The 25092-nt window shown below is 42.8% G+C and overlaps 2 protein-coding genes and 1 long non-coding RNA gene across 3 annotated transcripts; 2 read left to right on the forward strand and 1 right to left on the reverse strand.

Annotated features, from left to right (window-relative positions):
* The first annotated feature begins 1755 nt into the window (after nt 1-1755).
* LOC311000300 (phosphatidylinositol 3-kinase regulatory subunit gamma-like) lies at nt 1756-8818 on the forward strand. The gene is made up of 10 exons (XM_083990979.1): nt 1756-2154; nt 4210-4321; nt 4449-4547; nt 4657-4837; nt 4968-5084; nt 5177-5319; nt 5437-5613; nt 5754-5828; nt 5943-6113; nt 6217-8818. Exons 1-10 carry the CDS (start codon nt 2100-2102, stop codon nt 6488-6490), a joined length of 1404 nt encoding a protein of 467 aa, XP_083847105.1. The 5' UTR covers nt 1756-2099; the 3' UTR covers nt 6491-8818.
* A 21-nt stretch (nt 8819-8839) lies between these two features.
* On the reverse strand, nt 8840-10003 carry LOC311000301. The gene is made up of 3 exons (XR_014596079.1): nt 9691-10003; nt 9045-9131; nt 8840-8908 (listed from the first exon to the last, which is right to left on the reverse strand). It is a non-coding gene; the product is annotated as an uncharacterized lncRNA (long non-coding RNA).
* Nucleotides 10004-14975: 4972 nt separating this feature from the next.
* ipp (intracisternal A particle-promoted polypeptide) lies at nt 14976-23524 on the forward strand. Its single transcript, XM_083990607.1, has 10 exons — nt 14976-15024; nt 15415-15840; nt 15940-16151; nt 16653-16872; nt 16990-17145; nt 17423-17590; nt 17671-17808; nt 20910-21032; nt 21163-21383; nt 23243-23524. Exons 2-10 carry the CDS (start codon nt 15498-15500, stop codon nt 23465-23467), a joined length of 1806 nt encoding a protein of 601 aa, XP_083846733.1. The 5' UTR covers nt 14976-15024; nt 15415-15497; the 3' UTR covers nt 23468-23524.
* Nucleotides 23525-25092: the final 1568 nt, after the last annotated feature.

Raw genomic sequence — 25092 nt, forward strand, 5'->3', positions numbered from 1 at the left:
GATCATAGAGACAACATACCCCCCCCCCCACACACACACACACACACAAAGCCCAGAGACTAGAACTCATCATCATACCCTATACGTATGCCACAATGCCCCCCACCGACGTGTCTGGAGCCCAGATACAAGGCTGTTGTGTTTCAAGAAGATGGTGGTAGTGAAATGTGTCACAGAGGTCAGACCCAGAAGTTAAGGGGGCAAATTCTGTCCTCTTCTGACACCACAGGAGGAGGGGTGCTGGTGGTGGTGGTGGTGGTGGTGGGACGGGGTGGGGGGTGGGGGGTTGGGCAGCAGCCAAGTGACATGCCGTGACAGGCCTCAAGGCTTCTTAAAGTAGGAATGCATGGAGAGCACACGAGCAAACACTTGTACACTGCACCCACAAATAAACACAGGCACACGTGAGTGAGAAACATTCAACCGTGTGCGCGCATGCCGAGAGGAGGCTTGCCAGCGTAGATTTTCTTTGTCTAAAAATGTTAATAAACCCACTTTGTGTTTTCCTAGAATTAGCCAAACACACGCAAAGGGCACAGTCGTGTGTGTCTCCATCACGGCAGTTAGTTTAGGACATTTCATGGGCACCGGGTGGAAACAGGAAAGACTCGCCTTACTGATGGGAAAAAGGAATGCTGGAGGCAATTACCTCCCCTGACTCTCTGTCCGTGGGTCAAAAGGGGACCGGCCATAAACGCCTGGACACCAACAGAGCCAGACCTCTGACCATGCTGGCCTTGTTTCACTCTCCCTGCAGCCCCCCAATGTCAGCTGGTGGAGCCCCTGGTTGTTTGAATTTACAGCACAATGTCATTCTGTGTCATGAATGAACAACAATGCACGATTCATCCAGCATAAGAGCATAAAGAGATAGTGATACTGATTCTCCAGCAGCTTTCAACACGTGAACTCAGAAACAGCAAATTATCTTATCAATCAATAATCACTTCTTTCTGTGCCCGTGTGTCGTCGAGCCACTGACGTGTACAGGTGACAACACACCTGCTATTAACTATTGTGTCGCCAACAGGATGATCTCAGCGCAACGGTAATTACAAGTGGTGAAAGTCAAGATGCCATCTCTGCTGCCGAACGTGTCTGACAAGCTCAACAAGAATATAACACACTTACCAACGACGAAGCAGGCTGCTCTGTCGCGTCTCACACGAAAGAGTCTAAGCCTACTGCTGCCTCCATGCCAAACAGCTGAACACAGTTTAATTATCATAAAACCTAAAGCATGATGTCATTTTATAACAACCTATTCACTCAGCAGCAACTGAGCACTGCAACACTGACAAAAATGCTTTAAAATGCCTTTTGTTTAAAATACAAATAAAGTGTAGCTTATATCATTTTAATTTTGTATTATTGGAGTTATTGGACAAGGTTTTTCTTTTCCATTCATGCCCTGCAAGTAATTTTTCAGCTGTTACAGTGCAGCCAGAGGAGAGTTGAATGAAACGGTCTGGACTGATCCATTCAAATTCGGGGGGTGGGGGGGGGACTCACTGAAGTCTGACACAACACGTGCCTGCAGGAGGAATTCACCAATAAATTATTTTCCAGGTTATACTGTTACATTTCTGTTTGTGTATTTTATCTAACTTATGTGGGTGTTTAATGAGAAGACAAGAATCGCGCACGAAGATGTTCCCCCTCCGCCCCCCGCCTTGTGACAGCGGGTTGGACCGAACCAAGATGATGTTACGAACAGCCCTTTAAAGTCGCTTCACTTCCGAGATGAAGTAAAGTAAAGCTGCACCGCACGAAGAGGGAGACGGGGAGGCAGAGAGAGCGAGGGCATGGACTGACAATCTCCACCTCTGACAAAAAGCCACAGTTAAGACAGGCTGTGGTGACAACACACGTTTGGACTGCGGGACTTTTTCATGGACCTGGGAGTCGAAGGAGTTTCCTTTTTGTCCATATCTAATGTAGTACGTGGCGTCTTATTGCCTGCACTTGAAGTAGCCTAAATTAGGTCCATTTGCGGCAACAACGGGGGGGAAAAAGGACAAGAAAAACATAACGTGCATAGTTTTCATACTGCGCACAAAGACAACAACATCACCCTGGACTACTCTTGTGAAACAGGAATGGTTTATCCTCCCGAAGGTTTATTCTACATCGAAATGGATCAAGCACCACCAGGTAAGTTATAGGGTTAAAAGCAGCCATTGTCTGATCTGCGGGGGGTGGGAAGGCTTCTTTTTGTATTCATTCTTTGCTGTCTCTTATTCTTTTTCCTGCTGGTGCAACCTCATGTCATGTCTGGGATAAAGTTGACATCTGACACAAAAAAAAAAGAAAAGAAAATTCCGTGCAGGTGTTCGCCAAAACGTTTCTAAATGGCGAGGTCCTCGGCGCTGCGCTCTCCCACTGGCATTGCCCAGGCATGCATAGCGCAATTCACTTGCCAATTACGTAATACCTTTCGGTGGACCAGACGCAGTGGCTTTGCCTCTTTTTCTTTTGTCCCGGCACATATGACAAACTTAGACGGAGACGGGCTGCGGTGTAGCATGGTCCCCTTAAACCGAAAGCAGGTTTTTTAGCAGAAATGGGGGGGACGGCCGTGTGTGGAGCCATTTGAAAGGAATATAGTGGAGGGTGCGTTAATGAGCGCCGCATGAAACGACCGCTTTGTTCTCCTCTGCAGCCAGCCGTGCTTAATTTGTGCGCTAGCTCTGAAAGTAGGCTAGAGGCAAGCAGACTAGACAGCTCGTCTCATGACTCCGGCAACTCACGAACAGTTCGGGGTTTTTTATTCACATTTTGTCATTTTATCCGAGCGTTATTACACTGTCCTTACACATGTATTAGCCCTCTGTTATGTCTCCCATCTTAATAACTGGGATGCTTAGAGACATTAATTTGACTTCAGCTGATTAATTATTGCATCATAATTAACATTGAGCTCCCATACATTTATTATATCAAGGCTATTACTGCTGACAGCTGTGTAAATACAATAGAATATGAACTTTTAGATGCAGGCTGCTGACACACCAGAAGAACAATACAGACACCCAGATGTATTGCTCCTGTAAGGTCTGTGCTCTAACAATGTTTTAGAGACAGCCTGGTTATTAAGGTATAACCAACTATTTATGTGTTTTCTAGATTGGACACACTGCAAACTAGTGTAGCTGATCATGTGCATATATTTTTTATTATTCTTACTTAAATTACGTGGCTCTTGTCTGGACTGGTATGTGTATGTGGGTTTTGGAAGCCAGTAGAGTTTCTTGGCAGCAGTAAGAAAAGGGGGAAGGTGTGCAGATTTAATTTTGCTGAGTTCAGAAGCCACAGCTTTTCGTTTTTGTGCCTGCCACTGTGCTGCTGCACCTGCCTTTTGTTTATTTTAAGGTCATAAAAAGAGGAGAGCGGATGGTGGGAGAAACCCACATTTTCTGCTCTCTGAGGGTGCTCTTGTATTCTCCCTAACTGCCTCATGAAAGGCACTTTTGTCCTGCAGTGAAATATATCGCCCTTCACCTCCTCTTGATGCGGTTTGCCCTCCTTTTTCATTTTTAGGAAAACGCTTAGTCTTTCAGCCAAACTCACAGATTCCCCCCCCCCCCCCCCCCCCCCCCCCCCCCTTTAAGGTTAATGGAAAACTTATGAGGATCTGTAAAGCGTGCAATGATTACAAAATGGGAGGGGTGGTCCAGGAGGCTCAAAATATAATTTATGGTCTATTTAATGCTTCTCATGCCATGCAGAGCAGTTTCAACATTTCGGAATTATACTTAAATATGCTTTGAAAGAGTTGCAGGGAATTAACCACCTACTTGGAATAATAAAGGAAAACATGTGTCATAGTTGTTAACTGATAGAGCTCCGAAATGAAGTCTAACTGACACATTTTCAGTGCTAACCACATTTAAGATCTTGGTAAATGATTACAAGTGATATCTCTTGGAGACATGCCTGGGCTTGTCCTAAGATCTTGACAGCCTGTGACAGAGAGTGTGTGTGTTTGTTGTGATGGGGATTGGGGGGGGTTGGGTGTACATTGAGAAAGAACACTGTATTTCCTTAACGCACACAGGCACACGTCCTTTATTGTGCTAATTTTAATATTGAAGGAGTCACGTATACATTACTTCTCTTTATGTCACAGCAGATCTGTGTTTTACAATTTGAAAAACCTTTCCTTAAATTACATTTTCTAACCAAAGCACCTTTTTTTTACCCCTGTAGCTCTCCCTCCTAGGTCAACAAAACCAGTGTCTTCCACCATGAACAACAACTGCCTTTCGCCACCTGCATATTCACTACAGGACGCTGAATGGTACTGGGGGGACATAACAAGGTAAAGTATCTTAACTGTAACACTCCTATTAAACATATCATCATTCATAACAACTTAAAATGAAACTTGAGTATGTGTTGTTTGATTGTGCGTTACACCTGTTAACTCTTATCTGATTGTGCCTCAGGGATGAGGTAAACGCGAAGCTCCGAGACACACCTGACGGCTCCTTTTTGGTGCGTGACGCATCCACAAAGCTGCAAGGAGACTTTACACTGACATTAAGGTGAGCGGAAGAAAAAGAGAATGATCACTGCCGTCGCACCACTATCACAAACGTATCACGTTTTGCATTACACAAATAAATCTAATGTTGGGTTTGGATCTGTACACAGGAAAGACGGGCACAACAAGCTCATCAAGATTTACCACCGCGACGGGAAGTACGGCTTCTCGGACCCGCTCACGTTCACATCTGTGGTGGAGCTCATTTGGCACTATCAGCACCATCCGTTGGTGGAATACAACGCCATGCTGGATCTGATGCTCACCCACCCTGTGTCCCGCTTCCAGCAGGTTAGTTTGTACCATTATTTTTATATTTTTCAGGTGCAACATGTTTGCAAAAGTGATAGTAGACTTTTTTTTTGCTAAATAAAAAGGATTCTGAATTGCACATTTGACGATGTGAAATTTCTGACACTAGGTTAAAGAAGACAACGTCGATGTCGCTGGAAGAAAGTTAAAGGACGTTCATTGTCAATATCAAGAGAAGTCAAAGGAGTTTGATGGTCTTTATGAAGCCTTCACAAAGACATCACAGGTAAAAACTCATTTTGAAATGAACTTTGATGGTCTCCTACATTTATCTGTCTCCTGAGTCTCTGATTACTGAATGCGTTTGTTGTGATGCAGGAAATCCAGATGAAGCGAACGGCAATTGAGGCCTTCAATGAGACGATGTTGATCTTCGAGGAGCAGTGTCGTGAGCAGGAGCGTTACGGAGAGGAGTTTGACAGGAACAATCAGTCCGAGGGAGCTGACACAGACCTGGAAAGGTACTTTCATTACACCGTGGTCCAGAAAATGTGTCCAAACCTAGTTTAATTTAGATGCCTCTGCAGCGTTTTCCTTGAACCCTGCCCAAACTCATGACCTTTACTTTCCCCATCCAGCTTTCTGATAAATTATGAGAAGCTGAAGTGTCGACTCGGGGAGATATACGACAGCAAAATCCATCTGGAGGAAGACTTGAGAACACAGGTGGAGGACTACAGAGAGACAGACAGGAAGATGAACAGCTTGCGACCTGACCTCATCCAGCTACGCAACATCAGAGACCAGTACCTCAAGTAAGTAGCGTCAGGATATTGTTTGTGGTCTCTGTGGTAAATCACTGCAAGCTAATTAAGGGAAGAAACATTGTAGCTGCTCTGTAATGTATCATCATTTTATGTCAATACTAAGCATTCCTCTGCACTCCTCCTTGCAGCTGGCTTAATCACAAAGGCGTACGACAGAAACGCATAAATGACTGGCTGGGGATACAGAGTGACAGCCTCGATGAGTAAGTTCCAGCAAATTCTTTCAGGAAGATATATTGAAGAATGCAGCGAATGATTTCGACACAAAATACAGAACTGTTACGGAGGCTCTAAGGTTTGACTCTTTGTTTTTCCAGCACGTATGTGTTGAAGGGAGACGAGAAGAACTTGCCACATCAGGATGAGACGAGTTGGTTTGTCGGTGAAATGAGTCGGACGCAGGCCGAGGAGATGCTTCAAGGAAAAGCTCCTGGAACATTCCTGATCCGTGAAAGCAGCAAACAAGGGTGCTACGCCTGCTCTGTTGTGTGAGTATGACTTTGCAAAGGTGGATCAAAAATAAATATTAAAACGGTGCAATTGTGTGACGGTCATTGACTGTTTTTTCTCTTTTTTTTTTATTCGTTTCAGTGTGAATGAAGAAGTGAAGCATTGCATGATCTACAGCACACCACACGGATACGGCTTTGCTGAGCCCTACGACGTCCACTGCTCACTGAAAGACCTTGTCCTGCACTATCGCCTGCACTCTTTAGCGCAACACAATGACGCCCTGGACGTTCGGCTGTCACAGCCAGTCCACGCCAAAGCTGTAGCAACACCCTCTCAACTTATAGAGGAGCACAAACTCTTACAGACTCCTAAACACACAGCGGGGCTCCCACCTGCAGCTCCAGAAATGTAATCCAACGGAGAGAGACACAGAAGGACTTGTTTACTGTATCCTGCGAGAATGACTGCATCGAGGTGCATTGTGTAAAGTTTTGCACTACAGTGATTCCATCGGTTTTTGTGAATGGGATTTCACAGATTGAAGTGGGACCGGAACTTGAATGTCAGCTTGAACTTTTCTTTTCTTTTCTTTTTTTTCTCCCTTTTTTTGGTTTCAAAGAGACTGTTTAAGCTTTCAAAAAAAAAAAAAAGATTTGTACTTCATTTATTGCCATTTGTTTCATGGACACTTTCAGTAGGGATGTTGACAACCAGAGAACTGCTCACTGACATCAGGTGCTGCACCTTTGTTTGACTTCAGCTTTTACATCATGAGTTGATGTTGCTAGAGATGTCCGTTTCCCTAGTTAAATTTTTTTCAGTTCTAAAAAAAATATTTGACCAATATGTTGTTTATGGATTGGGTTTCTACTAGTTAACTCATTGAGTGCCGCGCTCCTTTCCAAAGTTTTAGTCAAGTGTACCGGCAATTTAGACAATTTTTGACGATTTTTGTAGAGCCACAGTGTATTCTATATTATTGCCACCAACACATACTGTGGCTCATTTGAAAGGTGAAAGTTTATGCTTCAAATGGCCACAAACCGTTTGTTTCTACGTGCCTCCGTTCCTGAGAAAACTCAAGCTAAACATGACTGGGTTTCACCAAAATCCCTGCTTTTTTTCTAGAAAAGGAGATAGAGCGTCTTTTATGAAAGGTGCTCTGTTTGTGTCTGTCGCTCTTCTGACACTCATTTCTGGATCAAAGGGCTCGTGTAAGATAAATATATACAACAATTGTTGTTCTATTCACAAAACCACCATCGGGGGCTAAACAACAATAACACAGACGCACCGTGCCGTGTCACAGCCTCTCGCCGCGGAATGTGATGGTCTCTCGGCCACAGCAGGTCCGGAACACCGGCCCCACCGGTGGTCGCTGTCCTTCTGTGGTACGGGTCGGTGATGCCGGTCTGCTTTGGCCCAGAGACCATCACATTTTACCGCGGGAGGACACGGTGTTGCTCGAGATGACTGTCGGCTGAGAGCTTCCTGTTCGGCTCCGAGCTGCTGGAGCCTCGCGGGTGAGAGCAGAGCAGCTGCGCTGTATCTGCGCTGCATCCACATGCAGAACTCCGTTTGCAAAAGCCGAGTTATGATGAAAACTTCCAGATCGTGAGCTGTCATGAGACTTTGATCGTCATCTATTTCAGTTCTGCTCGTCGTAGAGTCCCCACATTTACACATCAGGTGTGTTAAAGTGTCTATTTTCATAATTAAAAAAAAAAGCAAAAAACGTAAAATCTCGTTTTTGGCACTCAACGCATGGGGAACGAAAAACGAGAAATTACGTGGTTGGCACTCAATGAGTTAATACATTTGTGAGGGGAGTAAACGGTGCTGTAAACAGATAGATTGCGTCATCTCGGTTTGGTGGACCAAACCATTTTGGGTAAATGCCAGATGTGAATATGTGAAAAGCTGTGGTGCATCTTGACAATTTGCCCCTTTTCTTAACTGACATTCATATACAGTGGATAATTATGTAGCATTAACATCTTGTAGAATACCATTGTAAGCGCATACTCAATGTTATACCCATTGACCAAAGCACTTAATAGTGAGCAAAACTACGTCCCTGATTAGACCGGTAATTGCATTTGGGCAAGGGGAGGTCAATTTATGTACACCTGCTGATGTGCTGATCAAAACATAATCTGAAGTACTGTATGTTATATTCTGTTACTCAAAGAAGTATAAGCTTTTTGTATTCTATATATATTTTTTCTATAAACATGCCACAAGATGAAAGCTTGAAGAACGTGCAATCCAACAGTATTTCTTGTTGCAATGTATGACGATGATGATGGTGGTGAAGGTAATGCTGTTATGAGAGGTTGACATTTGCCACAAAAATGCACTCTCTTTGGTGGTGTCAGTGTGATGTGGCCTCCAATGTTTATGTGAACTGCCAGAGGTCCGGATGTATCCTGCCTCCATTACTTGAACCGTGTGCTCGAGCTATGAATGTTTATCATGACATGCAGCCTACATAGCTTAAGAGGAAAGGAATCGATGTTGAACTTGGCACATTTTTCAAGTTTGAGGACAATAGATACTCTGTACAGAGAAACTGTAAAATGTATTTCTGAGGTTGGTTTATGGAAGGAGGGTGATTAAGCCTCTTATAAAAATATAACTCCACTGTGGGGTTAAGGAAACTCCTCAAGTGACGCTAAGCAATGTGAGATCCTGACCTTTTTCTTGCAGAGAGACAATAAACTGATGAGGGTTTTGTCAGCTCATGTAATCCAGTGCATTCTTTCACTGTCCATTGCTGATATTGTGCAAGACATGCACATGGCCATTGTCCTTATCATTTCAGTTCGTCCTATGTAGAGAAATAACATTTTATTTGCATTTTTCAATAAGTGTTATAGTCCTTGTGTCATGGTTATAAAAATGACCAAATGCAAAGGAGAGAGTGACTTAGAGTCAGTTTAGTAGTTGTAAAAAAAAAAAATTACCCTCTGTCTCCATGGAGCCATTGTAGTCTGATGAGCTTATCCTTGGGTAAGCAGAGACAGGAGGCAGCAAGGGGACTGGAGGACACACTGTGGACAGATGGAAGAGAAAGGAAGCGATAAAGACAATGGCAGGATATGTGCAGCCCCTTTCCCTACTCCGACTGGCCGGGGTTGAGTCACTAGAAAAGAATTATGCATTAAACCTACTTCACCGGGAACATGCGCCACTTTGAAACATCTTTTTTTGACATTCCTGTCAAAGGAATGCAGCTCAACTGTAAACATTTGGTACCAGCCAGCTCGGGAGCGGCTCCAGTTTTGTCTCCCAAACTTTAATCACTGTCAACACCATTGTAATCTGCTCATTTTACAATAGTGAATGTGTTAGAAAGTTCTCAAACAACCTGAAGCTCCATCCACAAAGAAACGCTTGTGTAAACCTTAGGATATGGTCAGCAGCAACTACGGTGATGATGATGGTGATGATGACGACCCGAGGTGACACCGCTGGTGGCACCAGAGCAACAGGTGGCCTCTTTCAACCATCACATACGGTCTGTGTTACGCAGGGATTAATGAGGTGCAAGAGGGCAGGGATGTACTGCGGGAGAGCCTCAGTTCCAGGCCACGGATTACTCCCTCTTACCTGTGTCAGCATAGAGAGCTGGTGGACAGGCGACGGCCTTGCTTTGCTTTGCTTTGCTTGGATGGACCAGATGCAGGGGAGCTAGATAGGACAGACTGTACCAGCGCTGAGTCACCCACAACCTGCACGACTGTCCAAAAGACAGGGAGAGAGTGGGTAGAGAAAGTGTGTGGGGCAGACAGACAGGAAAGGAGGAGGGACAGGAAAGAGTACTCAAGCTCCAGCACAGGATGGCATAAAAAATGAAGGCTGAAAAGGTCAAACTGGGCCTTTTCCTACGTTTCCTTCAACCTGAAACACACTCCCATTTGGCTATAGCCCAGAGCTATTTGGTTTTACAGCAGTTTAGCTTACACTGCTCGGTCTTATTTTCCTTAGCTCCCGGAGTCTGAGTTTAATCTATGTAAAAACCCAGCCCCCACGTCTTTTCTTTTCTCTTTTCTGACTCATACATACACAGACCTCTGCTTCTCTCCCTCTCGCTCTCCTTGTCAGCAGGCCTCGCTCGTTTAAATTCTGTGTAATTTCGCTTTATAGTTCTCAATTTAAATAAGTCTTGGCTGGAGGTGGGGTGTGTGGGGGTAGCAGGACGAATTACCTTTGGAGTCACGCCTAAAATACACACACCATCAACTGTCTCGCAGGCTTTCAGGAAAAGAGGTTTTCGCTTTCAGTTTGGCCGCAGCCAATCGCCTCTCTCCTCCCCTCTGTCTCTGTCCGACTCCGCCGTCTCCACGCTACCACAGCAGCCAATCAGCGGCCGGGAACGTGCTGCGCGTCAGCCAATCAGCGACCAGTTGCTATGTTGGAGGCAGAATCGATAAGAGAGGGATTTTTTCCCCCTCTTTTTTTTTTTTTTTTTTTTACTAGCTCACATTATAGCTGGCTTATAGGCTGAAGGCAATATCCTTTTGCCTGCCAAGCAACATGTAGGCTATGCAAGGACTCTAAATAAACGAGCTCCACATTTGCCACATTTCCTTTGAAGCCTCCCAAACAGCAGCACAAATTAGGCTAAACAATTTGCCTCTATATTGTGTAGCCTATGTTTGTATATGAATGTGTTTATTGTAGCGTTGATGCTCACAGACTGATCAGACACTGAGTTGTTGAGGTCATGGAAAAGCAAGTAAATTAAACTGGAAAATAGTTTCCAAGCCTGAAGGGATTGTGGTAGATGCACAGTAGACAGAACAAGTTTCAAGTTAAGAATGAAAGTTTTTACATAATCCCCTCTTCCTTTAATATCTGTCTTTTATTGAAGAATTATTCCCAAAAATACTCCTGGTACCCACTAACCCCAAGCTACAGTAGTGGCTAAACAAGATCTCGGATGCAACAGTGATGCTGAACAAAATATTTACTATAATTAAGTGTCATGGGATTTGTTGTTGCCCTATGGTGGTCCAATTCAGAATTTTCTAAGGCCCAGTATGTTATCAAATAAAATACAAAAAGATTACATTAGTAATTATTATTAATTCCTAGATATGTGTAGAATAAGACAAAATTCTTATTAAATTGTTTTCTAAATAGCTACATTCTGCTTTTATTCAGTTGTTTTTAACTGTGAGCATGAATATACCATAAATAAACTTAATTGAACTCAATTTATAACTTGTTGATGAAAATAAAAATGACAACATGAACCATTTCCACTCAACACAAGTTAACAATGAGATGTAGAATTCCCTGCTGTTTTTTTTAAAAAAAAGTAGGCTATTAGCCTATTGCAAAAGATTATTACAAACTTGAAACAATGATTCACTGGCCATGTCACTGACTGGTGACAGGGATTGAAGTAAGGAGGTCAGATCACACTAAGATGAGAGATGACACTAAGACCAGCTCTTATAAGGGGATAACATACTACTGCTTGCTGACAAACCATTCAGGAGAAATCCCAGTCCAGATCCAAAGCCAAATCAGATTTGCCAATACCAGCTTAGGCAGGGCTGGAAAATGATCCCACCTCCTTGAAACAGGTAAAGCAGGACAGGGGCACCGCTCTAACATAATAACTTACCCTTTGGATAAATCTCCAGCGGTATGCATGATTTTCTCCTAATTCAACCTGAGACGTACCATATTATGTTGTGCTGCCATTTCTCAAGAAGAAAAATCCTCACTAATGATTTCAGCTGTAATAAATGAAGGACCTCAGCATCCCTCAGGACAATCTCATTGTGGGAGTTCAGCTCTCAAATAGATTAAAAAAGAAGCAGCAGGCACATGGCCAGCAAACCAATGTGGCCCAGGACTGAGAAACACTGGCTCTATACAAATGGTAAGGAGGCTCCAGAGTTCAAACCAGAAACCAGTTCATTCTGAAAGCACAATACTGTATGTACACTGCAGGCGAGGTGAGCTCAGCCAAGATAAGGAAGGGTTACACAGTTCACATGCCCTGTCAGGTGAGGACAGGAGCCTCGTCTGGCAGTATCACAGAGAGCAAGCAGACAAGATAACAAGATAATGTACAGCTACAATGTATCTGTAAGGAGAGGAACAGTGTATTATTAACATAAAATAAATTACCCTCATCATACAAAAGTTTTTTTTTTACAGTATAAGTCATGGGGAATATTATGGAAATAATGATTTTAAAAAAATCTCCCACCACTGAGCGCTGGAATTACTTGTTTTGCATTATCTGGCATGATTTAAAGCCAATCAAAGCACTCGGTAAACTCTGAACTCTACCTACTCCCATAAGAACCCTTAAAATGTCATCTCATGATGTTTTTCTTTCCTGGTGAAAGCAGTGTCTAGCCAGAGGAAAGAGCCCTGATGAAAAAGTCAGACATACCCTGCACTTAAACCAGAATGGTAATTATAGTGACCACTTTCCATAGGATGACCCTCACATTATTTACTTTTTTCTCCCACTAACATGGGAGATTCTGGGAGCAAGGCAAAGCATGCTTCCCATTACCACAGTGGGGAGACATGGTGATCAGTGAAAATAATTACAATAATTCATGCGCTTGACAAGCAAAAGCATTTCCTATAGGGGAAGCAAAATTAGGTCAAAACCTATATGTAGCTGGACAAGTTTGTGGATAACATGCAAGATCTGGGATGTAGTAGATAACTGTAAAAAAAAAAAAAAAAAAAAAAGATGTTTGTATAGCAACAGATGCCTTTGGCAACACTAGCAAGGCCCCCTTAATAGAAACTGTTTGTGCCGGTTTATTTCTGAAAGAGCAATGACCTGTGGGGAAACTCCAATTCAGTCATGTGGCATTCACTGACCAGTGGTGGAATAGTTACCACTTAACTCTATCAGTCAGTCAGTCAGTCAGTCAGTCAGTCAGTCAGTCAGTCACAGACACAAAAACAGTGCAGTCTAATAAAATAAAGAAAATGAACAAACCTAAAAATGTTTTATCATAAGACAGCTGTGTCACTACCTTGAAATTGATTTTAACACTTACCCTACTTATTAAAAACCTGTTTTGTAAGAGGCACCTGCCCAGACCGCAGCTTAAAGGACAAAAGACAAAGACAGACTTTCAAACGACAAACCATAAACATGAGCCCAAGATGAAAGAAATAATGAATAGAAATTCTGTCATTTATTTTTCAAAATCTTTTTAGCAGAGCTCTCTGGCAATGGAGACAGCGACAAAATTAAGAACCAGAGGCTTTATGGACTGAACCAACTTCTAATGGATAATGAACATGCGGTAATATGATGCTGAGAACATGTATCATCCATTAATGAATGGAGGCTGTTGTCGCACTTCAATGAAACGCCAGCGAAACCCTTGAATTGCAAAACACCTCTGATCACCTCACGACTTCTAAAAATATATAAGGTGATGAACACATATACATAGCCTTGTGTGGAAAGTAATTGTGTAGCCACTGGGGGAAAAGGAGTTTATTTGAGGATGCAGAATACATTTAATATTTTTTGATTTTCTGATAAACATGTAGCCAAGTCGAGGCTTTTTGATACCATTTAAATAGCTTGAATTTAGAAACACATCACATTAAATGCTAGAAATTACTAAATATATTAAATAAAATTATGGGAAAAATAAAGCATAGGCCTATAGCAAAATTTGCTGGCATGCTAATTTGTTGATTGTTGGTTATGCGTCATAGTTAGAAACCGTTTGGATGGCATAACTCAGCAACTCCTTAGCAGTTATGTTACACATTCATAAACTCCTTGAGTATTTCAGAGCAGACAAGTAACATTGAAATCCAGATTGTCACACTTCTCCCAAGATGTTTTAAAGGAGACATAAGGCTACAGTGACCGCTTTTCAACCCTCACCTACAGTAGGTTAGAAGGTGACACCCTTCATGATGGCTTACCAAAAGTACATTTAAGTTGTCCAATAAGCCAATTGTGTAGCTGAGATAATGGTATTGGTGGATGCCCTTAAGAAAAACAGGACACACTGGAAACTGAACAATAGTACAGGGCAACAAGGGAAGCCCAGCCAAGGGTGTAGCTAAAATGGTGGCCAGGTTGGCACATGACTACCTTTGAATTTTAATTGCCCAAAGCTGGTGCAACCACATATTCTCTGGAAAACCACCGGCCGTTTGAGTGGCACGCTGAAGTAGCTGGTAATACAAGGCAAGTGACAGATGTTCCAGGACTTGTATTTCAAGTGCATGACATAGGCTATATTGTTATTAACCCATATTCCAGAGTGCTGTTCAGAGGCGTTCAGAGTTGGACTGGAGCCCAAGCAGTGCTAGAGGACTGAATGTAATAACAGGTTTCCAACATAATATTTAAACTGATTTGATACGAAGCTACTGATTAAAACAAACAGGACTACCCATTGCCACTGTCTAAGAGTAGGTTGTCGGCTTGGTCAAGTCTCCAGTGGGAGAGTTTGCAGCCAGCACATTGGAGGATAGCTCCATCTAAAGTTACCATTCAGCTGGGGGCTGACATGGTAAGAATACCATGATAATTTACATGGTAGGTTTGTGGTTTGTTGTCAAGGACTTCCATTTGTTTAGCTGCTTGTGCAAGGGGCAACACTGCCACCTGGCGGCGAATATCAGAACAGGCTCGGCGTGTATCCCCAATGCAAGTCCCGACCCCATAGATGATAAAAAATAACATAAAATAATAACAGCTAAATCAGTCGTGGCTTTATGTGATTAAAGTGTCGTTTCCTAACAGAGAGACCACAGTCATTGACCGGACAGCCTAGCAGCAGAAGATGCAAAATTCAACGAAATCGATTAGTCACGACTGGAGGTTCAACTGCCAGACCAGTGTAATCGATCCAGAGGAGCGGATTCACACAGTCTGCAAGGCGACGGAAGTTGCCTGCATCCTCATCAGTAAACTTATGGGTAAGTCGCAGCTAAGACAATCGGACATTTGGCTTATTTTTTTGGATATTTGTCTGTCAGTGTCAGTGAGTTGACAGGCCGGGCAGGGGTCGGTTGAACAGTCGTGTTGTCTGCTGTTTTTACTGTTAAATGTGATGACTGAGCCCACCCCGGCGAGCTGTCTGATGGCTAGCATGTTTGGCTAAGAAGGCGTATGGATTTAATAGTGACAGTGAGCTGACCACTAAGTTAACTTACCCTTGAATGGTCCAGCGTGCTTTACCCTGGGTCAGTGGAGAGACGCGTCTTTTACAGGTTTACACACTGACTGTGTGCTGTTGAGTCGCTGTTACACAACAGTCAAATGACCTGTGTTTTGGTGCTCATGCGTTCAGCTCATGTCTCTTTCAGGCCTGTTTTGTGCTGCGACTCTCTAGAGAGCAGGGGTTGGGGGAAACTGGTCTCCATGGTAACACGGTCCTGCCCCAGCTGCCATGTCCTCCATCTCTTTTTCGACATCCCCTGGTTGTGGGAGTGATGCTGCAGCAGCTGCCATGGCAACCCAGGGAGCTGAGCAGGCACTGCTGGCCTCAGACCGCTATGCCAGACTCATCCTGGCCCAGATGAACAAAATGCGGCTCCGGACCGACTTCTGCGATGTGGGGCTGAAGGTCGGCAGCCGGGTCTTCAGGGTCCACCGACTGGTCCTCGCTGCCAGCAGCCCGTACTTCTCTGCGCTGTTCTCCGGGGGAATGAGCGAGGTGGATAAAGAGGAGGTGCAGATCCTCGGTGTGGACACTGAAGTCTTTGAGGTTTTGCTGGACTTCATATACACAGGTTTGCTGCACCGACCCCGATATTCATCTTCCACGTACTAACTATGTAGGAAATTCTGATCCATTTACTCAGTGGAGATGTTGTTCTTCTTCCCTTCAGGAGTGATCAGCGTGACTGTGGAGAACGTTCAGGAGCTGATGGTTGCGGCAGACATGCTGCAGCTGAACGAGGTGGTGTCTGTCTGCGGGGAGTTCCTCAAAAGCCACATGGACCCATCCAACTGTGTGGGCATCTTTCAGTTCCTGGAGCAGATCGCCTGCATGGACATGCTGGAATTCACCGAGAACTACATCCACGTTCACTTTCTCGAGGTATGAACGCACATAAGAGGCAACATATTCACTTAAAGCAGAAGAAAGCGGAATGTTTGTGTTAATATAAGTCTTAAATAGTTCTATCTTCCGACAGCAATCACTTATATAGAGTGTTTGGTCTGAAACACGGGTCTGTCAGTCACTCTGCTCTGCTCTAAGCCGAGGAGAAAACTTTCCTTGTATCCTACAACCTTTATCCAATGAGGAGAGAGAACGGCATAAAGGGGCGGTCCTCTCTGTGTGTGCAGCCAAGGGATGCGCGTGAATGTGGTGACGTGGGGACGAGGGCGGGGACTGCTAACTCCATCGGCTGACAGGAAGTTAGACAAAACGACCGGATCGCTTACTTCTGCTTTAATTATGTGTTTCTTCAATAAATGCATGTGACCACCATCTGGATCTTAGCAGAACTGGATTTTTAGCACTTCACTTCAGCATACAGTGTACTTTTCAGGTTTAAAGCTTTACAGATTGCCGTGTTCAACTGCCTCCTTTTAGGTCTGTGTTACCGATGAGTTCAGGGGCCTGTCAAAGGATCAGCTGGTGAGGCTGCTGCGAAGTGAGGAGCTGAGGATAGAGGATGAGTACCAGGTGTTCACTGCAGCCATGGACTGGGTTCTCCAAGACATGGCAAAGAGGAAAAAAAATGTAGTGGAGGTGCTGGAACCAGTCCGCTTTCCTCTGCTTTCCCCACAGAGACTCTTTAAATACATAGAGGGTATGTAAAGTTAAAAAAGAATTACATTCCGCTTTTCTATTTCTACTACTTAGGATTTATACTCAGCACTTAATAACACAACCCTAAACCAGTTTTACTGTTTTCCCCCCCGCGAAGGTATTATGGACTTCAGCCTGAGGGTGGCGCTGCAGACTCTGCTGAGGGAATATACTGAAGTCACAAAATCTCCCAAAGAAAATAAGATGTACAGTCAACTGCAACCAGCCAAGATGAGACCCAGAAGGAAGGCCAGGAAATACCTCTACGCCATAGGTTCTGTATCAAAACATTTTATTTCAGCACATAGGCACAAAACCTCCCCAGAAATTTAGGAAATCTCAGTCAGTACGTTTACATGCAGAGCTTAATCGAGCTATGCTCAAAATTCGATTTTGGCGTCAAGTCGGACTTCTGTCCTTGTCTCAATATACATGCAACTGAAAAAACCGAATAACTGACGGGGTCAGGCAATAATTCGGTTTTTTCAAGTGTCATGTAAACGTACTGACTGTCAGAAGTCTCATTTAACATCTGACCTCTGACTTCTTAGGAGGTTACACTCGGCTGCAGGGCGGCCGCTGGAGTGACAGCCGGGCGCTCAGTTGCGTGGAACGTTTTGACACCTTCAACCAGTACTGGACCACCGTATCATCATTGCACCAGGCCCGCAGCGGTCTCGGGGTTGCAGTCCTGGAGGGTATGATCTACGTAGTCGGAGGTGAGAGAGCGGACGTTGCACCATAAAAATATGATAATCTGCATGATTTATAATCTGACATTGGTTATTTTTTTTAACAGGGGAGAAAGACTCAATGATTTTTGACTGCACAGAGAGATATGACCCGGTGACCAAGCAGTGGGCCGCTGTAGCGTCTCTGAACTTTCCTCGCTGTGGAGTTGGCGTCTGCCCCTGCCACGGAGCTCTGTATGCACTGGGTAAATATCACTACCAGCTCCATGTTTAATCAAATTACATACTGCACAAGCTGGTAGTAAAGTTAAAAGGGTGCTACATCAGTTTCACAAGATCTGTGTCATGGTCAGTACGGCTCAGCCCTTATTCTATTTTATCAATTTGCCTTGTTAAACAATAAGAAATAACTTAGCATGTGTAATTCTATCATTTAGAGCAGTGGTTCCCAACCTGGGGGGCGGGACCCCCCAAGGGGGGCGCCAAAGATCCAGGGGGGGTCGCGAAGCCCTCTTGATTTTAAGGGGTTTAATAATTTTGGTTACAGAAGTTAATACATTTATAATTGATCAAAAAAAAGAATAAAACTGCTGATCTTCCTATAAAGTTATGCAGGGAATGTCATCATCTGTAGCGAGTATGAGCTGAGTGATTGAATTAATAAAAAATACAAACACAATATTTCAGTTTAGCATTGGCTGATACATCAACTTGTTTAATCAAGTAGGCCTACTGGCTAGCATGCTACATTATGTTCAGCATGCTTCTTTACAAGTTACCAAAACCAGCATCTCACTCATCATCCCAAACACTTAAAGCAGATATCAGCTTCACGGCCGTTTCGGCTAATGCTGCGTTCAAGGCAGGCTTTTGAAACCGTAAGTTACAGCTTCAAGTCACAACTACGACTTGGTAGCGTTCCAGGTAACCCGTAGCTCGTGTTTTTACCATCCTGTTGTCTGTGAAAGTTCCCTATAACGGCCACTCGTAACTTCCGACCCGTGAACTCGTACCAGATCGAACTGGTATGACTTCACAGGAAGGAAAAACACAAAGTACGAGTTTCTTTGAACGCACCATGAGTTAGCAGCCCCCGCCCTTGTCAGGCATCAATTGGTCCTCGTGCTACGTCACCACATTCACGCGCATCCCTTGGCTGCACACACAGCCCTTCATGCCGTTCTCTCTCCTCATTGGATAACACTTGTATCCCACAAGGAAAATTTTCTCCTCGGGTTACAGCAGAGCAGAGTGACGGAGAGACTCGTGTTTAGGCTGAAATACTTCATGTAAGTGATTGCTGACGGAAAATAGGACTATTTAGGACTTATATTAACAAAAACATTCCACTGATATCTGCTTTAAGTTATGTTATATAACCCCAGATCTGACTTCACTGTGAGGTCAAAGTGAAGAATGTCTTGAAAGCTCATCAACTCCGATAGGCCTATATCAATAGATGATTGAACATCAACAGTTTTAAAACATCAAATACATACTGTACAGCAGGGCAATATCAGTCACAATTATAGCTGCTGCGCAGCAATGGTCGGGGTCCGGGCTACTTTTGGGCAAATTTAGGCAATTCTGAGCGACAAACAGGAGAATAGGAAGACAGAACAGATGACCTTGTAATGTTCAGCTTGCACCAATTGAGGATTGAACCCACAACCTCTGGAACCAAAGACCATTGTCTATCGCACTGAGCTAATTGACAAGTGGCAGTTCAACAGTGGCTTCACAAATTGAGTAAGCCATTCACTGTTGTGCAGGCAGATTTGAAACCACAGTAAAAAGAAAAATCAGTTTTTGAGGTAAAATTCTGATATGTATTTGTCAAACATCTACTATGACTCTAAGATGTTAGGAGCCTTCACACATGGTCCAGTCCAAGCTATTTGGATTTTTAAATTTAGAGGCTTGCTGTGATGCCACCATCAGTACAACTGTCTTGTGTTTCATGTTGAGGACATCTGACATTTTGATCTGTCATCATCATCATCATCATCATCATCATCACCCTTGCTGGGTCTCAAACTCACAATTTCTGACACCAAGAACCAGCTCTTAACTCGCTGAGCTAATTAGCTGGTAGTGAGACCTGCTGTGTAGCTTCATTTATCCACTCAGGGAGTCAGTGTCCGGGCAGCTGTTGTCAAGGCAGATTTCAAAAATGGTCAAAATGTCAGAAATTCTGTTATCTAAACAAAAATCTGATAATACATAAATTGCATCTAGACAGCATGGAAATGTTGGTGATTTGTTTTTAGCGATAAGTGTTTTGCTTCATAAGAGAAAATCTGATGTTTAAAAATGTCACTCTTACATTGGCTGCAGTTGTTTCCATGAGAGCAGAATTCAAAATGTTCTGGAAAATTCAGTTTTTGAGATAAAATTCTGATATTTGCCAAACTTCATCAACCATGACTCCAAAATATTCTTTTTTTTTCAGGAAGATTGAAAATGTATTTAGCAAGAATTGGATGGTATATGTTTACAGTAGTGTTTACAGTCAAACGTTTTCATGCACTGTAGGCTCAATTTTTGATTAATCAAAAATCCGAGAAACAAGTTTTGTGGAGGACAGTCTGGAGATGCTCTCTAGCATGTTTGGTGACAATTGAGCAAAAATTGTGGGAGGAGATACATTTTAAAAGTTTTACAGTTATTGAAAAAATCAGAGTGATGGACTTCATAATTTGTAATAAGTTTAAGTGGACAAAAGTTTCAGCAGTAGCTGGGCTACATTTTGGTGAAAGTTGCAAAACTGTAGCATCTACCCTTGGTTTGGTAGGAATTTTTAAAGTTTTTAAATTTAAACGCTTATTGTGCTCCCCCTATACTTTACTAGACACCTTAAGGATTACAAAAAGCTAAGTTAGAAAAATATATATTTCGGGTGCATGGGAACCCCCCCTGGCTACTAGACTACTAGGAGGGGGGGGGCACGTGTCCTTGGAGTTGAGTAAATCTGGCATGGGGTCGGACGTTTCTGTAGAGTTTGGTGAGTTTTCGCCCATGGGAAGTATGACTTCCTTGAAAGAAGAAGAAGAAGAAAGAATTCCTAGGAATACAATAGTGTCCTGGCAGCTTAGCTGCCCGGACACTAATGAATTTGAAAAACAGCATGGGACAATGAGAAAAAACCTGTGTAAAATTACAACATATTCTTCAGAACTTGTACTTTTAAAAACACAATTATGTTTTTAAAAGTACAAAATATGAAATATACGAAATATGTTGTAATCATACACAGGTTCTCCTGATTGTTTTTTTTTTTTGGGGGGGGGGGCTCACCAAAGTGTTCAATGGTACTTGATTGTTTTACTGTCCTGTGCTGCTGTAGGTGGTTGGATCGGCTCTGAGATCGGAAAGACAATGGAACGATATGATCCAGAGGAGAACAAGTGGGAGGTCATCGGGAGCATGGCAGTTCCTCGTTACTACTTTGGATGCTGTGAGCTCCAAGGTGTGTGCTTCATGCAGTATAATATTACTGCAGCAAGTTTTAGATTTCATTTCTATATTTCTGTTATGACATCAGTCCTTTCACACTCAGCTGGGCAGCTCTGCAAGTAAATGCATTTGTCTCTTCCTAGGGTTCATTTACGTGATCGGAGGGATCAGCGATGAAGGGATGGAGCTGCGTTCAGCCGAGGTGTACGACCCCATCTCCCACAGATGGAGCGCCCTGCCCGTCATGGTGACACGTCGAGCCTATGTGGGGGTTGCCTGCCTAAATAACTGCATCTATGCAGTGGGAGGTTGGAATGAGGCGCTCGGTGCACTGGAGACAGTGGAGAAGTACTGTCCTGAGCAGGTAAAGTGACGCTACAAACACTGATGCTACAGTCCCTCTAAACCAAAAATTGACTTTTTAATTATTAACATGTCAATGTAGTGTTTGGGTTCTGCTACAAGACATTTCAGCAGCAAAGTCACTAATGCAGCCACAACTGAGCATTTTAGATTTGAAAATGCAGTTTCAAAGCCAGAGTCTGAAAAAGTTGGATTCAGTTTTTCAGCAAACAGTCGGGATTAATACATCACAATCCCTAGCAACCAATCCCACCTGAAATGTGGGAGACCAGGGGCCTGTTGTTCGAAACCTAGATAAGGGATTAAGCCGGGATATGTTGGTTATCCTGGCTGAATTTAGCCTCAAGTCGGTTGTTCAAAAGCAGGCTAGATTTATCCTGGTCAAGTTACTATGGTGATTTATTCTCTGCAGCTAGCCTGCTCCTGGTCAGGCTAACAGCCAGGCTAAGTTGATTCTGTTGTCTTTATCTGTGAAGTCAGCAGTCACTCTGATCAGAAATCAACGTGTTTCATACAGTTATTCCATGTTCTTATGTACATATTGGCCTGATTTCTAAACAAACTAAATACATTTACCATAATCATAAAACATGAAACATTTACAATATTTATTAGGTCATTTTTCTTATCTTTTTTTCATAATTAGGCCTAGTTCATGTGCTTCTCACACTGAATATTTGCATCTGCCAGTGCTGCCTGCTTCTTCAGATGCAGGGCATAGGGATGTCTGACGGTTTGTAAAATCTGTAAAACACATTAGCACAGAATTGTGCACACTGTTCTTCAGTCAATACTCACTATTTTCGATATCTGTGACCTATCTATGATATTTTCTATGACCACTAGTACTACATGGCTTCTCATAAAAAGCAATGGCGCAAAAATAGCAATAGATTTATTTTTATTTTTATTTTTATAAAATATGTTACAAAATACATTGGGCTAAATAGTGGTTGAGGGAAGAAAACAAGAATACAATTGTTTGGGCAGGCACCTTCCAAATACTTTATACACCTCATTTGAACATTGTTATTGGCAATTTATTGAAGCATCAAACTGCATGATGTTCTTATATTTAATTAATTTTCACCTGTTGCACTTTTGGTCACTTGTATTTGTGCTGTATGAACTTTACTTTAGATGATAAGAGATTTGTGCAATGTATCAACTTCCACTGCTCATCATTAAGGCAAAGTGCACAGCTGTTAATTTGTGAAAGGAACTTAAGTTGTGATTATAATTTTGGATTAGGCTACTTCCACATTCAATCAGTCCACAGTTGTCCGCTCTCTCTGAGCTTTACGACAGCAGCGGTGCTTTTTTTTTCTTTTTCTAAGAGGTGTGTCACCTTACGTCAAGATCCGATGTTGATTGGAGGAAAGTGGCCACACCTGTCCTCTCATCGGTGAATCTGTGATCGATCTCTGTGGTCTACTGACGAGAGAATTAGTTACACCTGGCTTGACAAAGCTGCTCCTCCTCAGCTTGGCTCGGCGTTCCAACAATCCTAAACAATTATCCTGGATATCTTTATTCTACTTTCGAACAACAGGCCCCAGGGTTCGAATCCCGGTGCAAACCTTGTGTTTTGACTTGACCCTGCCCCGTTAACACACACTGCCGTTACTTAGCAAAACGGTGGCGGTGGGTGGGCGCGAGTCATGATGCGTTTGCATACTCATGAATATTCATAGGATTTACTTTTTTTTGGAAAAGCAATTTTAATCCAAAAATAGTCATAGCAGAGCATTTTTACAAATTTTAAAATGTCTCTTTAGGGGGACTTTAATGTTTGAGAAAAACCTTTTTTTTTTTTTTTTACATTTCAACATCCCTTACATCTCTTTGTTTGTCCCTCAGGAAAAATGGTTGGAGGTGGCTCCGATGTCTACTGCACGTGCAGGCGTGTCGGTGTCAGCGGTCAACGGGCTGCTGTACGCCGTGGGGGGCAGGGCGGCCAGCAGAGACTTCTCTGCCCCCGTGACAGTGGACTCTGTGGAAATCTATGACCCTCACCTGGACACATGGACTGAGGTCGGCAACATGATCACCAGCCGCTGCGATGGCGGGCTGGCTGTGCTCTGATATACACGAATGTTCAGACTGAAACTGAACATTAACATCAGCCTCTGAATCCCCCCCCCCCCAAAAAAAAAAAAAACAAAACAAAACAAAACCGCGTAAACTAAAGAGAAGCTGCACCTTAGAAAACACAAAACTGTGTTTTTGTCTCACGTAGGCTTTCACATCATCATTTGTGATATGGATTCAACATTTTTCCTCTTTTATTTACCCATAATATTTGACACTCGTTGACAATATGAATATCATAGGACATCTGCAACTGGAAGACTGCCAAAACTGCTTCCATGAGAACTGTTACATTGGCACATCTGTTTCCCTATTTTACAAGAATGTGAGACTGGCAACACACTTCTTTTTCCTTCCTGTGTATTGGAAGACAAAGCGATCCTTCGTTTTCACAGCAGAAGATTCTATTTTTGAATGACCAGAGAGTTTTTCTTCGTAGTCCTGTGGGGACTGAGACTGTTCCAAGATGTGAGAGCTCTTTTCTTTTCTTTGTTTTCTTTTTACTTTTCCTCAAAGGAATGTTTGAGGTGTGTGCACTGCTACTTGGGAAATGTATCAAACCACTCTGAGCCTATTTGATATGGAATTGAATGAAACTTGGGGTGTTTTTAAATTTTGTGGTTAGTGATTTTCTGTAAATAATAATGAACTTGAACAGCACACCACTGTTGTTACTCCAGTGCAGCGATCGCTCAGTTTCCGCTGGATTATTTTTGTATATATGATAATGTGTATATATATATGTGCCTCTTGGTCACTATTTACACTAAAATCCAATCCAAGCAAGTGAATAGTGTGTGCATTTCACTCACTGTAGCACCTGAAATGATAAGAAGTTTCATTTCATTTACATTTCTTCCCTCTAATGTTGAGACAAACGCAGCGATTGACAGTGCACGTGTCTAGAGATATGTTTATGCCAAGTACTGTCGGTTTTCTCATATTAGTGCACATCACAATGAAGCGTTGCACAATGACTGTAATGCCTGTACTGTCATCTCTACAAGAATCTTAATAGTAATATAAAAGAAAAGTTACATCCTTTGTTTGCTTTTCATAATGAGTAAACTTCATAAAAAGGTGGGGTGTGTGTGCTGCTTGGAATTAACCCACCTTACTTTTTTTTTTCTTTTTCTTTTTTTATTAAAGATCATTTAAATTGAATAACTTGAAAGAGGACTCATCCTCATTGAGTCTTGTGCAAACAGCAACATGGATTGTTGTTATCTCTCCACTAACTTTCTCCTCCCTCTGATGTGCCGAGTGACGCTATGGAGGTGTCTGTTGTGTCTGTTATGACAAATAAATAAAGATTCATGATCGCAAACACAGTTTACAGTTCACGTCTGGAGAAGTTTTCTGCAGCGTGCAAACAAACTGCTATTCAGGAGCAACATTTACTCTGACATCTCACTGGATTTATGTCTCTTTGTTATGTGAGAAAATGTTCTGTGTCAACACAGCTGTGTCTCTGTCTTTAGCTGGACAACAATGGAAAGAAACAGTATGCAAATAGTCCAAGTGATAATCAACCATCTCAAATACGCTCATGCAAGATTTCCATACTTGTTTTAAAAGGCATCAGGTTGTTGTCGAGGTTCAACCATCAAAGAGGTATT

The sequence above is a fragment of the Trachurus trachurus genome (genome assembly GCF_905171665.1).
Source record: "Trachurus trachurus genome assembly, chromosome: 17".
Lineage (NCBI taxonomy): Eukaryota > Metazoa > Chordata > Actinopteri > Carangiformes > Carangidae > Trachurus > Trachurus trachurus.